Raw genomic sequence first — 16,765 nt, 5'->3', positions numbered from 1 at the left:
TATCAAAGTGAAAATTACATGTTACCTCTGGGACTGTCGAATTCCAGCACACCATGAATATATTTTCACCAATGTACAATTTTCTCTAATTCTACTTGGCAATACAGAACACTTGTTTCATTCAGGGTCAAAGAGGACATTAGTAGGGTGGAGGAAGCCATTTTGATTTCCAGTCATTTGGGACTTCCTGCCTCCCTGATGTTTTGTTAGACATCAAAGTCTATTTTCCTTTAATGGTGAGTATATTAGCTAATTTGGGAACACCTGAAACCTTTGGTAGATTGCTTCAGGCAGGTGTGCCTCTCGGCTTTGTGCTGGGGCCTTTACTGGTTTCCATTACAGGAAGTTGATTTGTCTCCGAGTACAGAGTTTAGACAAGTGGTGCAAGCTTATGTTGAATGGCATTGCAAGAGGGTGGATCGGTGCTCTTTGACATTTAATGACAGGTATTTTCAACGCAGCTGGGCCAAAGCAAACAGGATAAGCGCAGACGACTGCATCTCACACCCCAATATCCCACGTATGATTGTTCCGTCTTGTGAATCAGACCCTGTTAAACCACAGAGCACCCTTTCTTTTACTCTTTTTCTCTCTTCTTTTCTCTTTCTGTCTCACTCCAAATTCCTCGCTTCCTCACAGGCTTTGGCACTCTTCACTTTGGATGTGACTGTTACGATCAAGATATCTTGCACTGAAAGTACAAACTGTAATAATTATCTGAGAGATTGTTTCTGATTGTCTAAATATCACCCAGTTCAAGAGAGATGTATATATTCCCTGCTTGTTTATTTAATTAATGAGTGTATTTTGGCAAATGGATGTTCCGATTTTGGCCTTGCTTTGGCTCTCATTTAGGAATCGTCTGTTTTGGTTGTGGAAAATATTGAGATAACAAGTTTATTCTGTTCCAATTTGGAATTGCAGAAAATTTATGAACTACTACAGTTATGAACTGATTCATTAAAGTAATGAAGACTTATGTGTCTGAGTTTTGCACTTGGTACCATGCAGTGCTTTCTAAGAGTGATTGGTGGTAACATCCAGTAATCTTGGCTGTGATAACAGATAGTGCTGTTTACGCATACCTGATTTCATCCATTTTAAAATATGATACAAATAATGGCCTTCACAGCTTTTTCTTTATCTCAGCCCAGGTTGAAGTAGTTTGGCAGAAAAATTACATTTTTACTTTTAAGGCACTCTATGGAGTGATTCCAGTGGCTAATATTCCTTTACTTTCCATATGCATTTCACATTTTCAAACACATGGGGGAGAATGTGCTTTTTATTTTTATCTATCTATATATCTGTCGATCTCCTATCTATATTTGTCATTTTTGTGTGTTTGTTTCTGACAGACACAGACAGCTGTGTAATGATAGACCTTTTTGTTTTTTGAATATGGTGACATTTTACCCCACTGTCTCCCATGTATCATGTGAAGCGGGCTTTCTGATAGGTCAGAGTCATCATTTGGGGTCAGGGTTTTAAAGGGGTGATCTGGGAAGTACCATTAGCAGTTAACAGTTGGGATCTGTACTCCAGCAGAATGCCTCTCTCATCGGTCTCTCATTTCACCTCTTCTTGTCTGTCTGGCTTCTCATCTGTCACACACACATTTAAAATGTACCAGGATGAGACACATCCCAGCCCCCCTTAACTAGATTACATCTTTCAAGTTTTGGTCAGATTGGTGATTGAAAGCTAAACTCTTCTCTTTGGTGCTCTGTCTTGTGTGTGTGTGTGTGTGTGTGTGTGTGTGTCTGTTTCCCAGGCAGAAATGATGTTCAGTTCAGGACTCTTCTGGATGGGTCTGATCTTCATTCCCATCACCTCTCTGGTGTTTGATGTGGCCTACAAAGTGTAAGTTGAGATTCTTCAGTAGCAGCCATTAAACCTTGAACTTATCTTTCTATGTGGTCACCAAAGGTTTGTGTCAAGTATACGGTTTTAAAAGTACTGATGTATAATTTAAATTGCATGCTACACTCAAAAAATAACTTTTTGCCAGGACATGATTCAATCATGGAGAGTGGTTCCACAAAATTGAATCAAATGATTTGGATACAAATGAATAAAGTTATTTGGACATTTCTAATTTGTTGAGTTTACTCAGTTCACTTTAGTTCATTGTATATTAAGTATCAAATAACATGTTTTCATCATGGGGAACTACTCCATGATTAAATGAAGTTCAGTCAAAGTGTTACAGTAACATAGCAAGTTAAATCTTCCTGACACATATGATGTTAGATTTTGGCAGTTTGAAGATGGTATTGATTGCATCCAGCTCTCCCATTATAGTTGCATTTTTAATTAAATCAGCATAAAATCTTTTTAGCAGGTCTTTATTACCAAAGTACATGCTTGATACCAAAGTGACAGAAACTTAAATAGCAACGTAACAGAACATTAAACATTTAAAAATGTTCTTAAATTATCATCTTGCTAAAAAAAAAAAAAAAAAAAAAGCATAAAAATAATTTAATTTAAAACATTTATTTCCCTTTTCTGCTACTTAAATATCCTGCTACTCAAAATTAACATTGTGTCAAGCCAAATAATAACCATTTCAAGTCAGTTTGACATAATGCGATTGTGTTTGAACAAAAAAATCTAAATGAATTGTTTAAATAAAGTGAATAACAAAGCCAAATACTGTAATGCAGAAAATAGTTAATAATCATGCATACATAGGAGACAAAATGTTTTCTAATTATTTTTAATGAAAACTGCAATAATAAAACAATAATAATAATTTCATGAAATTATAATAATCATAATATAGAAATAATATATGAAATACTATGCATTAAGCTTTTTGGATTTTTTTATTATTATTGTTATTACAGTCTTTTTGTTATAACTTCAAAAAATCCAGCTTTTTTATTTATTAAATTATTCATTCGTTTATTATAATATTTTTTTTGTGGTGGGGGGGCTTCACTTTTAGCAGACAGAAGACTTTGAAAACTAATAATAAAACAAATTATTTAATTATAAATTAGAATAATCATAATACATAAATAATAAAAAATACTTGTATTAAATATTTAATTTTGTTTTGGAAAAATACATATATATATTATTATTATTTTAAATATTTCTAAATTGTAACAGTTTTTGTTTACTTTTGTGTAACAAACTCTTTTAACTGTAAGCTAGAACTTCAAAAAATCCTGCTTTTGTATGTATTTATCACATTTTATTAAACAAACATTTTTTTTTTTTTTTTTGAGGGCACAATACGCGATGTGCAGTGATAGTCTGAAGTTACATGCATTCTTATATACATTTTATTTCCACCTTGAGGGGTTTAGTCATAGTTTTGACTTTTGACTTGTTTGTTTGTTTGTTTGTTTGTTTGTCTTTTTACCCCCTGTGTTTCAGTATGAAAAAGGTCTGCTTTAAGACCCTGGTTGATGAGGTGCAGGAGTTGGAGGCACTTTCGAAAGATCCAGGAGCTGTGGTGCATGGGAAGAGGTGAGGGCCGTTCCTCGTGAATTCATAATAAAACAGAACAAGCAAAAACAGCGGATCAGCAGGGATCACCTCCAAGTGTAAACGATCCTACTGGCTGCTCTCCCGGCCCCGCTCTCATTCTGTCTCCTCAACCTCTCACTGGAGACACATCTGTCCAGCAGGAAATTTGTCTTTAATTCGGTCGCTCTTCTGCAGGACGAGAAAAGAGCTGTACATTTTGTGCATAATGATGTCTGTGTCTCATTACTATTCCTCTTTGTGTCCTTCCCTGTAGTTTGACCGAGAGAGCCCAGCTCCTGAAGAACGTCTTTAAGAAGAGCACCGTCAGTCTGTACCGGTCCGACTCCATGCAGCAGAATCTACTCCGTACGTCAGCGACACACATGTGCTTCGCCACCCACAGGCACACGGACGCAGACACACCTACATGTTCTCCACAGCGCAGCCATCACAGACAGACTCATGCCGAATCACTGATGCACACACACCCTACCATCCCCATGTGCAGCATCAAAATGCAGGTTCACTCTCAAACGCAAGGGCTTATGGATGTGCAACTGCAGACACTCACAGATGTACAAATCTGAACCAAAACCCATGAAAATTAGGTGAGGATGGTTGTTCTTGACAGCTGCAGATAGGTGCTTATGTAGTCATAATATCACTCGAAAGCAACAGCTGCATTAACAAACCTCAAGTTTGACTGAGATGGCACCAATCATAGGGTTCCTTCTCAGGCAGCTGTTTTTTGGGCACGGGGACTCAAAGCTCATGTTTTATCAGGGAATAACTTTGCCTTCCGTGTTAAATCTGGAGAATTTTGTTGAGGATATCGCAGTCCAAAATTGACTTATTAAAGCTCATTCATGAGGTCATAGTATGTACAGCCACAGAGTTCACACACACACACACATGCACACAATCTTAACAAATGACTAACATTTCCTTCCTGGATATGCTGTTTTATACTACACTTCCAGTTTTCATGTGCTTCCTTTCAGTGGTTTTCATCTGGTGAGCTGCAGGTCCGATGGAGGTTTGCTAACAGTAGGCGAAAACAATGCTGAAAACAAATGCAAAATGAAGCTAAGGATGGAAAAATCAATATTATATATATTTAAAATATTAATAAAGTTATTATAAAATCATACAAATTCATTATAAAATTATAAGCCATTTAAAATTCCCATTAGTTTTTTTTAATTACATAATTTATTAACAGTATTTTATTAAATAATCATATTTTTTTAGAACATTTTTTATTTATAATTATATTTTGGATATAATTTTTAACATCCTTTTGTACGTTTGTGTTAAAAAAACAGAAAAAAAAAAAACAGAAAAAAAAAAGAAATAGGTGTTAAATCTGGCTCCTGTAGTATATCCAGTTGAGAACCATTGTCTTTTCATTTCTTTATAGTTTAAGATTTACATTTCTTTTTATTTTCTGTTTGTTACCTCTCTTTATTTGCTCTATTTTTGTGTTTGCTTTTAGGTGAGGATGGGGGACGTTCAGTGATAGTCTGATGTTATATGCATTCTTACCCCTTAGCTCATATCACTAAATATTAATGCAGTTGCCTTACAAAAACAATACATATTGACACCATAATTAAACCTGCATTGTCCATCACGTCCTTCCCATTCTCCACCTGTGCATGTGCTGCTGCTGTTTTGATTGACAAGCAGAGTCATATTTAATCATTTTAATGTCCCGCTATCATTCCCACCATGCATTGCCCTCCTCGGCCTCTTGCATGTGCGCCCTCAGGCCAGCAGGTAGAGGTCGAGTCGGTTGAGACATAAGGTGAGTCATGGATCAAAGGGCCAATCCCAGTGTGCAGTGCTGTAGAGACCATAGCGCCAGTATGAGCCAGATCTTTAATATTGAATTAACTATTTGATAGACTTAGAGTCCAAATCAAAGGAGCAGACCTGTTTTCTAGTAGACTTCAATAGATATTTTTGATGTAATGAGCCGCATTTCTTCTTCTTCTTTAAGACAGAGTAGTTGATTTTTCCAGGTAGAATCAATAATATGATATTACAACACTCACAGTGGCTTATTTCCTGCCAGCATCAGTTTAGAGTCTGCCAGGATAATTACTATTGACTACCCCGATCGTCCCAGCCAGCCCACCCACACTGCCATAGTCGGGTCCCCTCTGAGACCACTTTGAATTTTTCTGTTTATTTCTGGAAGCAGGCAGTCAGGATGCTGTGCATACTGATGTCTTTTTGCTGCGTCTTTCTGCAGACAAAAGACCTCCTTTAATTTGGACCACTACAAATATTTCCAGACATTTTGGTCCCATTAGTGTATGTAGGTCACTGTAAAGGCTTATTAAACCCCTGATTAGACTCCCAAATACAGAATAATCCAGACAGCCTTTGAATCCTCTTTTGAGTTTAAAGACCATGTTCCAACAGTTTTTTTTTCTGAGCAAATATATATTTATGACCATAAATATTTATAATAACATAAAAGTTTTCTATATTTTTTTATTATTAAACTATTTATGTTCTATATCATTTATGTAATTCATGCACAATGTAATTTTACATAATATTGTTTACAAATGTAAAAGATTTACAGTACTTTTATTTATTTCTCTTGTGCATTTCTTCTCAAAAATATGAGAACGGTACTTTCGGTGCTATTAGTAATATTTGCAAACATTATTTTCCTTCAGATTTAAATAATCTTTTATTTCTTTTTCAAAGTGTACACCCTGGTGATGATTGAAGAAAAGACTTGTTCTAGATAAACACAAAATTAGAATCTCTTTCCCCATCTTAATGTGTGTTGTTTATTTTATTTGCTTCATGTTTTCATTTAAATTTTATTTGTATCACTCATCTTGTAAGTTTGCCGGCAGTATGTTTTTTAGTGGAGTGTATTTGTCTAACGTGTGTTTTCTGGGTCCCGTTTACAGACGGCTACGCATTCTCACAGGATGAGAACGGAGTGCTCTCCCAGTCTGAGGTCATCAGAGCCTATGACACCACCAAGCAACGGACCAGTGAGTGGTGAGATCCGGGTCGCTGGGCCCCGCCCCCTCTCAGCGGTCACTCAACTTTTTCATGGCTGACAGAGAGCTGAAGCCTGTCAGTTTAACTTTGGCCAGCCTAGGGCACCCTGGGCAACAATGGATATGAAAAATGAAGCAGTATTTGAGAGAGAGAGAAAAAAAAACAAGTTCTGCTGTGTTGTAGTTCTATGTTCAACAGCAGACACAAGCACTGCTCTAGCATATTTTTGCCCAGCCTGCGGTCAGTATGGTTTCTGGTCTGTCAAACAGAGGAGAACAGCAAAAAGAATTGACTCTCCTCTCTCCTCCGCCATTCCTTCAGCTATGAGTGTTACAGCCAAAAATGTGCTGTTGATGAGGGTGGTGATAAAGGTGTTGAGAAACATTTGTGGTAATGGTCTTTGACTGTGACTTCCTAATCATTAATGGCACGTGAAACACTCCCTTTTGTTTTTATATCACATATGTATTTGATTTGTGTCAGACAACAGGACGCATGCCAGATAACCAGAAATTAAGTTACAAAGAATATTAGAAGCGCAGTCCCTTTTTTAAAAACAATGTTTAGAAAATATAATTGTTTTTACACACCTCAGATAACGAGTTGTTTTGACAACTTTACCCTTGGTTTCGATTTTATTATTGTTCATGTTAAATTCTAAGCTATCAAAGCCTTATATTTGTTGTTGCCTTCAGTCATTAACAGGCATGTTTTTTTGTTTTGTTTTTTAAGTTGTTTCGATTTAGTTTTGCATTTAGTTTGTTGTATTTTAACTTTTGTTTAGCTTTGTTTTTGTAGTTAGTTTTAAGTTTAGTTTTTTTTATTTAGTTTTGATCAGTCAGTTTATCGTGCCTGGTTCTTCAGATCTTAGCTTGCATGTATCTACCTTTTTTTTAAACAATTTGGCAACATTTCAACAGCTTTTTTTGAACACGTTTCTGCATTCCACGTCTTACACGGCTGCAATGATCACAAAGGTGCCTAACAGGAATTTTTTTTCCCAGAGAGATAGTATTTCAGAGTCTCTAGCTAGGCAGCGTTACCGCACGCTTACACGTTAGACCAAAATAATGATGTATCAGGCTACACAGGCAAAATGAGAGCTTTTTAAGCCACAAATTGAACCTCGACCCCATTTATGCATTCGGCTCATCGGAAGGGGCTCGTGCGTGAAACTCTTTTAGACTATCAGATGTTCACCATAACGTTTATTTGACTTGGAAAAAAAGTGTTCATCCCTCAAACATAAGTGCCATTAGCATAGGGGAGGAACGGAGGATTTTGCCAGACCCACACAGTATCGATACAACTTTGTCTCTATAGTTATTTAGTGAATTTGTATTTTTATATTGGAGTAAGTGTGACTTTTTGGACTGATCTGCTTTGTAATGAAAATGTCGTTCCTTTTTTTTGTGGTTCCCCTTCAGAAACTGGTCGTGATTCATGAGCTTAAGTGACTACAATTGTCGTATTAACGCTTCTTTAGTTGATGGTGGAGTTTGTGCGTTGGTTTTCTTCTCCCCGTGGGAGAGCACGTTTTGTATCGTGCGTCTGCGCAGTGTGTGTTTGTCTGCATGTGCATGTGATCTACATTTCGGATGCGTGCGTGACTGCGTGAGTGTTCGTGACCCCGTCAGTATGCATGTCTGTTTAACTATATTAAAGCAGCCTGAGAGACTGGAATGAGGATGTGTGTGACGTCCTCTGTGTTGTGTGCCGCTGCTTGTTTGGTTCGTCTGCACGACTCCAGGTATACTAACGGTGAGCTATATGCCGATGCATGGCCCTGTACGTCAGCAGGTGTAAGTGTGTGAGCGCACGTGTGTGTCCCATGTCTCTGTGTGTGTCGGTTTGGATGAAGCTCTGCTAAAGCTTGACCAGAGATGTTGCACAATGCACTCTTTCAACTCTTTTGTGATGAATATTCTCTTATCTAGTTCATATCAGTTGCAGTATTATTTGTCTGGATGGATATACCGTACATGTTCTTCATTTAGTTTGGGATCTCACTGTAACTCTTTTTCTTCCAGCTGAAATGTCTTTTATTTAACGTGGAAAGAACACGTTTATAGCTACTGTGCATTTCGTTCCTTAAGCTGTGTTTTTGACCGATCGTTGGCGTTATGGGTCGTCATTCAACTCGAACACTGGAAATACGAAGTAATGTTGGTTAAAGCTTGGACTGTTGCTTTCTAAAACCCTGTCTGTCAAAGTGATTGATTGCATGAATGGAAAAGTGGTTCTTGGTTTAGCCTAAATGTTAATTGTACGCTCAATCTCCCTCTAGTGTTGGTCACTTTAAAGAATGAAAATGCACTTTTATATGGTTTCAAATTCTCTATTTGGTGTTTTATTTTTTTCAATCGGATCTTTCGTTTATGTCTTTTTGTTAAATGATTGTTTAGCATGTTGGAACTGCAAACTTTTAAGTGTTTTGTCTCAACTGCCATGAAAGACTACTGAAATAAACTTTCCAACTGAAGCTCATCTTTGGTGATTTCTCTCATTTTTTGTTGTATTCTGTTAATTATATCCTGATGAAGCCTCAAAGTTGTCCAAGATATACACTATTAGTGTTAGAACAGTATAGTTGCAGGCATCAGGAGAATCTCTGATCGTTTGTATTGAGTGGAGACTCTCCATTGGGGTTTCAGCAAACACAAAGTCATGATTTGGCAGTAACCTGTTTTGTTTCCATACCATAAACTTCCAAGAGCTTATTTTCCTGTCTAGACTAATGCATTTCTAGCTTCTTTTTTAAACACGCATTAAAATACTTTAACAAAAACTTCCCTGCATGTATGAATCTTTGTTTCTGCCCACTGTGATGTTTGACTTAAGACGGTTTACACTTAATACATTTGATTTCATGTCTTCCCATTGAAGACACTGAAGACCTTAAAGAGCTTTTAGTGTTTCACTGCCTGCACAGCACTTGTTAATATGCACTTCTTCAGAATATGTGCAGTGCTGTTCCTCTTTGAAAGGGTGTTCAAATTTATATTGAGGTCTTGTTTACAGCCACCAAAATCTGTTTATACGGTTTAATCATGAGCAAACTCTGGTTCAGCACTCACTGTATTCAACAAACTTGATTTTTTTTTTTTTTATCGCTTGGTTTCTGTGAATATTGTGAAATATTTAGTGTCCACTGTGAAATACTTCATGCAAGTATGCAAGTTCATGCAAGTCCTGCTGTAAACATCATTCTTATGAAACAATTTGTTGTCTTGATATTTTTGTGAAAAACATGATCCATTTTTTTTGGATTATTTACATAATAGAAAGTTTAAAAAAAAACTGGTTACCATTATAAATGTTTTGACTGGTCACTTTTGATCAATTCAACGCATCCTTACTGAATGAAAAAAAAAAAGTTTATTTCTTTCAGAAAATGTTTTTACCCCAAACTGAACAGAAGTGTGTGGATATTAAGCATCAAGTATTTTCTTTGATTGTTGCATTGCATGGAACTTTGCTTAAGTTGCTGGGGTATATTTGTAACAATAGCCAAAAATAAATTGTATGTGTCAAAATTAAAGATTTTTCTTTTATGCCAATTTCATGTTCCATGAAGATGTTTTGTAAGTTTCCTACCGTAAATATACCAAAAAGTTATTTTTTGATTAGTAATATGCATTGCAAAGAACTTCATTTTGACAACTTTAAATACGATTTTATCAGTTTTTTTTTTTTTTTTTCACCCTCAGAATCCAGATTTTCAAATAGTTGTATCTCGGCCAAATATTGTCCTTTCTTATCAAACGATGTATAAATCTCAATTTGGAAAAATTGGCACTTAACACTAGTTTTGTGGTCTAAGGTCACATATGATGTTGAAGCTGGTCATCGTGTGTGGCCTTAAACAGGATGTGATATCAATCTAAACAGGAAAAAGCGGAGATACGTCAAATAGATGACGTCCCCTGTATTTAAATCCATCATTCTGACTGTTCTGTTGGTCAGTGACATTAATAGTGTTATCTGTTCCATATTCTAATAACAGCCGTTTATTTATGTTGGCCACACTTGATGTAAATGTATCCACGGCTGTGTCCCTAGAAAGAATGAATCCATAGGTTAAAACAAGCTTTCTCTTCTTGGCTAACAGGATAACTGGAATCTCACATACTCTCAGTCAGCCAGTTCTAAAATGGAACCTGATGTCATACAGTTTCTTGAATGTTCTTTCATCTTATATCTGATGCATTACTGTTGTTCAAGAGTGATTAAACCAAATAAGATAAGTGGTAGATAAATCCTTTTAATTTAGCTCAAAAACACTGATGGTTAGAGACTGTAATACTTATTTGAAGGCCGTCTCATCACATGATGTGCTTCCAGCAGCTCTGTACGTTTAGATACACCTGATCATTTACAAAACCTCTCATATCAAATATAACAAACTGTTACCCATGTAATCTGAAACTAAGCCAATAATGGCTTTCAGATTGCTACAAATTATACTAAATTGAAGAATGAATGCTCTCCAAACATAAAAAGAGGTTAGCTGTACATTTGTATGATGTTAAACTGTTCCTTATGTGACGTACTCGGAGCAAGAATCAATGCATGATGAATGTCTGTTTTAAACAGTCAACTAAACCTTCAATCTCTGACCCTTTGGAAAAATAAGATCATTTCTAGAAAACCCTCATTTAGACATGACACCATTTTTGTGTAGGACCCCTAAAATGAGATGGAGATTGTTATGTAATATTCTGTCCATCTATATATCAAATTATCTCAAATACAGAAGCCAAAGTGTCATTGACCAGCTGGACTTTAAAAAAAAAAAAAAAAAAAACAGATTGAAAGTGCATATGAGATACGATCAGTTGTAGATTTAGGTTTCCATGTTGTGTCCAGCACTCAAGTGTCTGTCACATTGATAGTTCACTATCTCACCAGCTTTAACGGACCATAAATTCCAGCTGCAGTCTCACAAGTGCCAATCGAGCTTTCTGAAAGACACACTAGTGCCTGTTTCCTTGAACGGGAGCCCCTGTAATACGAGTCTAAAACAATGACATTGTGTGACCGATTCTTTGGTGTCCATTTCCTTTCGAGCAGGGAACCCCAGGTCAGCTCTGGCTGAAGTCAGCGAAGCCCTTGTTTGTGGAGAACGGTTCCTGTGGCAGGGGAAAGAAGTACTGTTGTGGCAGGATGAAGCCGGAGCCTTGCAGGGTCTGCTGGTGGTGCTGTAACTGGAGAGAGTGACTGCCGTGCTGGGAGGTGTAGGGCGGTGGAGGAGGTGGAGGCAGTAGTGGCTGCACCGGGGCCACGGACACAGGAGAAGAGGCTGTGGAAGATGAGACCATCAGGAGCTGCTGCTGCCCATCACCCCGGCCCAGGGACAAGCGCCGGATGGAGCTGCCTCCTCCCGCCGAGCTGGAGCTGGTGGTGGCCGTGCTGGACTGACGCGAGGGCGTGCGCAGGCTGGGGGGGGCTGTGGTGAGGATCATGGGAATGGTTTCGCCCTGACTGCGCAGTGAGAAGCGGATGGGCTGCTGTGTGGGCTGCTTGGGGCGCAGGCAGGTGCAGCAATACACGGCCACCAGAGATCCCACCACTACAAACGCCACGAAGATGGAGCCCACCATCAGGAAGGGCACGTAGATGGGCTCTGTGAAAGAGAGAAACGGTTAGAGAGGTTAGAGAATCTCTAATCTACCTCAGTTCATTTGTAAGAAAAAAATAAAGGGTCCATATGTGGTGCCATAGAAGAAAAAATTTTGGTCCTCCAAAGAATCTTTAATTAAAAAAATCTTAAATTAATCTTATATATATAAGATATATATATATATATATATATATATATATATATATAAGATTAATTTAAGATTTTTTTAATTAAAGATTCTTTGGAGGACCAACATTTTTTCTTGCAATGGAAAAGTTTTCCATGAGTTCTTAAGATTTAGATCATCTTGTAATTATTTTAAGTTTTAAGTTGTTTTAATTAAAGGATTTTTTAATAGGGAATATTTATTTAAAAAGCAGAAAGAACATCACAATAATTACTATGTTTTAACTTTTTTCCTTAACTGAACTTCTGCTGCTAATTTTAAGAATATGTAGTTTGTGCCTGAAGATAATTCGACTTTTTCTTTCTGGGATCATCAGGATTTCAGCGTAAAACATCGCCTGCTATTATGGTATTAAACTATGTTTGTGAACATTTGAAATTAGACTGAATACACTTAACTTCTGCCAACTTGTAAAAATGACAAATTGTTGACAAAAAAGTTGAGAACATTTTCTCCGGTGACTGTGCAGGTGTGTGAGGTTGAGCTCTGCTCTGACAGACTGCTGGTGAACAGCAGGTGCTGGTGAACTGAAGTCCCTTTATTACTGCTTGTATTTTATCGGAGTAAAACTGTGTAATACACTTCATGACTAAGACCTGAAATATCACATAATCCTGTTAAGACATTCTGTAATATGATCATTTTACTGGCAACAAATAATTCAGCCAGATGTCATTATTGCTTAATTAGTTAGATAATTAGTTATCTCTGTTTTAAACTAGTCATGTAGTTTATTCATCCTCCTGCTGATCATAAAAGACAGTGTTATATCTAGTAGACATACTCGCTTTTACAAACGCTTTAAAATAATTAATAGAAATAGGATAAAACTACTTTCACTTAACTTTTTTTTTTAGAAGTGAAACTTTACAGTATATTTGTTCAGTCAGTTTTCTGAATCATACACGTGTAATGACCAATCTTTCTTTTTTTTTCTTTCTTTTTTTTATAAAAAGTTTGTTACTTTAGGGGCGGCAGTGGCTCAGTGGTTCATGTAGGTTGTCTACAAACCGGAAGGTTGGTGGTTCAATCCCCGGCTCCACCTGACCAAGTGTCGAGGTGTCCTTGAGCAAGACACCTAACCCCAGCTGCTCCCGACGAGCTGGATGGCGCCTTGTATGGCAGACACCGCCGTCGGTGTGTGAATGTGTGTGTGAATGGGTGAATGTGAGGCAAATTGTAAAGCGCTTTGGATGGCCATGTGGTCTGTTGAAAGCGCTATATAAATGCAGTCCATTTACCATTTACTTTTACTTTTTTTTTTTTTTTTTTTTTTTTTTTTTTTATCTGAACGTTTTTCCATGACGCAAATGTTGCTTTTGTCTAAGATATTTTTGTAGATGAATTCATGTGTGTCTTACGGGCAGCATATTGCGTGTCGTTCTCCACCTCCCTGTCGTTCGTGCACGTCCCCTGGTCGAGGCGCGCGTCGGGGGCCGCGCAGCAGTAGCGCAGCGAGCAGCTCCCGCAGCACACCGTCGCGTCCGCCGTATCAAAGTCCTCCGGACACTGAAAGCCCTCTTGGTAATTTCCACTGCTGTCTAGCCAGCCGTGACAGTACTCTCCTCGGGCATCAGATATCCGCAGATTCCATGTCAAATACCCCAAGACCAGGCAGTTGAGCAGGCGCACCATACCGGCGAGACGCGCTGGACTTCAGTTCCTCTCAGACAGAGCGCTTTTGGGTCAAGCGAGCGGTAAACGAACTGGAATTGATTTATGAAAAGACTCCATCAGTTCATAAGATTTAAACAATTTACTGTTGTTAAATCCAGGTTTTGTTGTTCAAATCCAAAACTAAGAGTCAACCAGCGCCGGTCTTGGATAGTTTTAAAATATCACTTCCAGAAATCCCATGATTTTATCTGCATTTCATCCGCTCCCGCTGTTTACAGTCATTTTAGTCTCGTAAACTACTCATCGAATGTTTCTGATTTACATGTGGATGTAAAATAATAAACTCTCATCTATACGTTTTTATGGAAGACTGGTAAAAGCACGTTCCTGTCCTGCAGTTCTCCCCTCAGAAGTTGTGACCGCACAGAGACGCGCGCATCTGCACTGAAGCCACTTCTTAAATGTGTGCTCGGCTCCAGTAAGTTTGTTTTAGACTCGCACCCGCTCCGTTTCAGTGACGCGCGCTCGCGCAGTTGGCTTGCCTGGCGTGCGCATTCATGTGACTGGTGTCTGCGTCCTTTTGTGCGGAGAACGCAATATGGACAGCAAAATTGCATCTGGACCTGACTGTATTATGTGTCCAACGTCTTAATAGAAAGAGCTGTTTCTTTATTTTTATTTAGGCTATTGATATTTTAGCAGTTTCTTTTTGGTTTACTTTTAAAAAATCATTTTTATAGCATGGAGTCTTTACAATTAAAGTGGTTCATTTCAATATATTTGGTCGGTTGATTCATTTATATTTCTATTCGCAGAATTAAGCTATCCTTGGCGTATTCTTTCAGTCGTTTGGACAGGGGTGAGGAGGCTTTAACCTAAAATGAGTGTCATGTTATCGCCCTCTTCTGGCTGTTATTTCTTTATGTAATTCTGGCACAACCCTTGCCTGAAGGCAGCTTACTGTTACAGGCTCACTTGTATTAATGAATACATCTAAAACGAGCCTGCATTTTTGAAAATAAATTGTCAGCAGATGCTTTTTCCCATCTGTGGGCTCAAATGATTATCATTTTAACAAATAGTTTTGCAGGTGTCAGAGGTTCATGCATGTGACCCATCATGTAGTTAGGTTTAAATACCTCTTTTGACATTGTATGTATTATTTCCCCTTTTCAACACTGCTGTGATTCACCGGATGTTATGCTAATATGTAGCACCAATATAGTGACTTATGTTTTAGGCAAAAAGAGCAATTTTATATATGAACAATATCACTGAAGTAGGGGTGAGAGAATAGCTACAAAATACCCATTTCGGCAAGTATCCTAAAAAAAAAAAAGAGTCAGTTATGTCTCAAGTGAACATGTACAGTTGAGAAAGGAATTAGATGTATATATTTATATTGGACTTGAGCATTATGTCTTAAAGTGAACTTAGCCTAATTTACCGGCTGCTGTACAGTCGTGGCCAAAAGTTTTGGCAGTGACACAAATTTTGTGATTTGCAAAGTTTACTGCTTAAGCTGTTGTGGAGTTCATTCACATTGTTTCTAGATCAGATTTGGCCCAAAAAAAAAATGATCCTGACACAAAATGACTAGCAAAATTAATAGACTAATCATGTTAGCAACATGTGAAAGTATGAATGAGTACTTGTCAGGTAAAATCACTATCATAATAATTAGACTGTAAGAGCAGACTAATGGAGGGAAATCATTGTGTTCTTGTTAGCAAATTGTTAACTCCAAAGAAACACATGCAGCCTTCATCGCTTTGCATCATCTGCACACACAGTAAGGCCAAGACTTTTGGACAACGGCCTGTTGTTAAGAAGGGCAGAAAAGAAGCCACTTCTCTACAAGAAAAATGTCAAGGACAGACTGGAATTCTGCAGGTAGTACAAGGATTGGACAGCAGAAGACTGGTGCAACATTATTTTCTCTGATGAAGCTCCCTTTTGACTGTTTGGGACATCTGGAAAATTGATTGTTCGGAGAAGAAAAGGTGAACGTTACCATGAGTCCTGTGGCGTGCCAACAGTGAAGAATCCTGAGACCATCCATGTGTGGGGTTGCTTTTCATCCAAGGGAGTGGGCTCTCTCATAATTCTATGCAAAACACTGTCAGGAAAAACGAATGGTATCAAAATGTCCTTCAAGAGTGACTTTTTCCAGTGATCCAAGAGCAATTTGGTGATGATCCGTGCATTTTCCAGCATGATGGAGCACCATGTCACAAAGCAAGAGTCATAAAGAAGTGGCTTGAAGATCATTACATTGAAATTTTGGATCCATGGCCAGGCAACTCCCTGGACCTCAATCCCAAAGAGAACCTGTTGTCAGTCCTCAAAAGGCATGTGGACAAGCAGAAGCCACACAAATTGTGATCAACTCTGAGAACTAATAAGGCAAGAATGGATCACCATCAGTCATGATTTCGTCCAGAAGCTAATATCCAGCATGCCAGAGCAAATTGCAGAGGTTATGAAGAACAAGGGTTAAAACTCTAAATACCCAGCAAGCCATAGCTGTCATTTTACAGTCTGCGTTAACTATAGACCCGATATAGTCCAGCTATGTGTAACCCACTTCTAGCCCAAATTACCTTGAATTTGGATACATGTCGTTTTTTGGCAAAATAACTTGTGAGATGTATTATATTCCATCATGTAAGTCAACAGCATTTACAAGGTGTTTGGTTTCATTTCTTTGACATGTTCAATACGTACCCTGTGCATAGCCATGATTTAGCTCATAGTCTTTAGCCCTCTTAGTCAAACCTGATTCACTGTAGTTTTTGGCCAGGCAGCACATGAGATGGCTG

The 16,765-nt window shown here is 37.9% G+C and overlaps 2 protein-coding genes across 9 annotated transcripts in view; one reads left to right on the top strand and one right to left on the bottom strand.

Moving 5' to 3' along the window:
• atp8a1 (ATPase phospholipid transporting 8A1) overlaps positions 1-9,003 on the top strand; it is a 122,704-nt gene extending 113,701 nt beyond the window's left edge. For 5 of the 8 annotated variants that reach the window (XM_026280821.1, XM_026280823.1, XM_026280819.1 and 2 more), the window contains 4 exons: positions 1,775-1,863; positions 3,391-3,483; positions 3,758-4,091; positions 6,420-9,003. In XM_026280821.1, coding sequence (XP_026136606.1) covers positions 1,775-1,863; positions 3,391-3,483; positions 3,758-4,070 — 495 coding nt within the window. In that variant the 3' untranslated portion in view covers positions 4,071-4,091; positions 6,420-9,003. The remainder of the gene's footprint in view (positions 1-1,774; positions 1,864-3,390; positions 3,484-3,757; positions 4,092-6,419) is intronic. The other 3 variants (XM_026280827.1, XM_026280825.1, XM_026280826.1) reach the window with 1 other exon arrangement.
• A 1,757-nt stretch (positions 9,004-10,760) lies between these two features.
• shisa3 (shisa family member 3) lies at positions 10,761-14,524 on the bottom strand. The gene is made up of 2 exons (XM_026280817.1): positions 13,688-14,524; positions 10,761-12,142 (listed from the first exon to the last, which is right to left on the bottom strand). The coding sequence occupies exons 1-2, from the start codon at positions 13,959-13,961 to the stop codon at positions 11,601-11,603; spliced, it is 816 nt and encodes a 271-aa protein (XP_026136602.1). The 5' UTR covers positions 13,962-14,524; the 3' UTR covers positions 10,761-11,600.
• Between the last annotated feature and the right edge of the window lie 2,241 nt (positions 14,525-16,765).

This window comes from Carassius auratus, chromosome 14 (genome assembly GCF_003368295.1).
Source record: "Carassius auratus strain Wakin chromosome 14, ASM336829v1, whole genome shotgun sequence".
Taxonomy (NCBI): Eukaryota; Metazoa; Chordata; class Actinopteri; order Cypriniformes; family Cyprinidae; genus Carassius; species Carassius auratus.
Note: the sequence above shows the minus strand (reverse complement) of the source record. Positions and strands in the feature narration are given on the sequence as shown.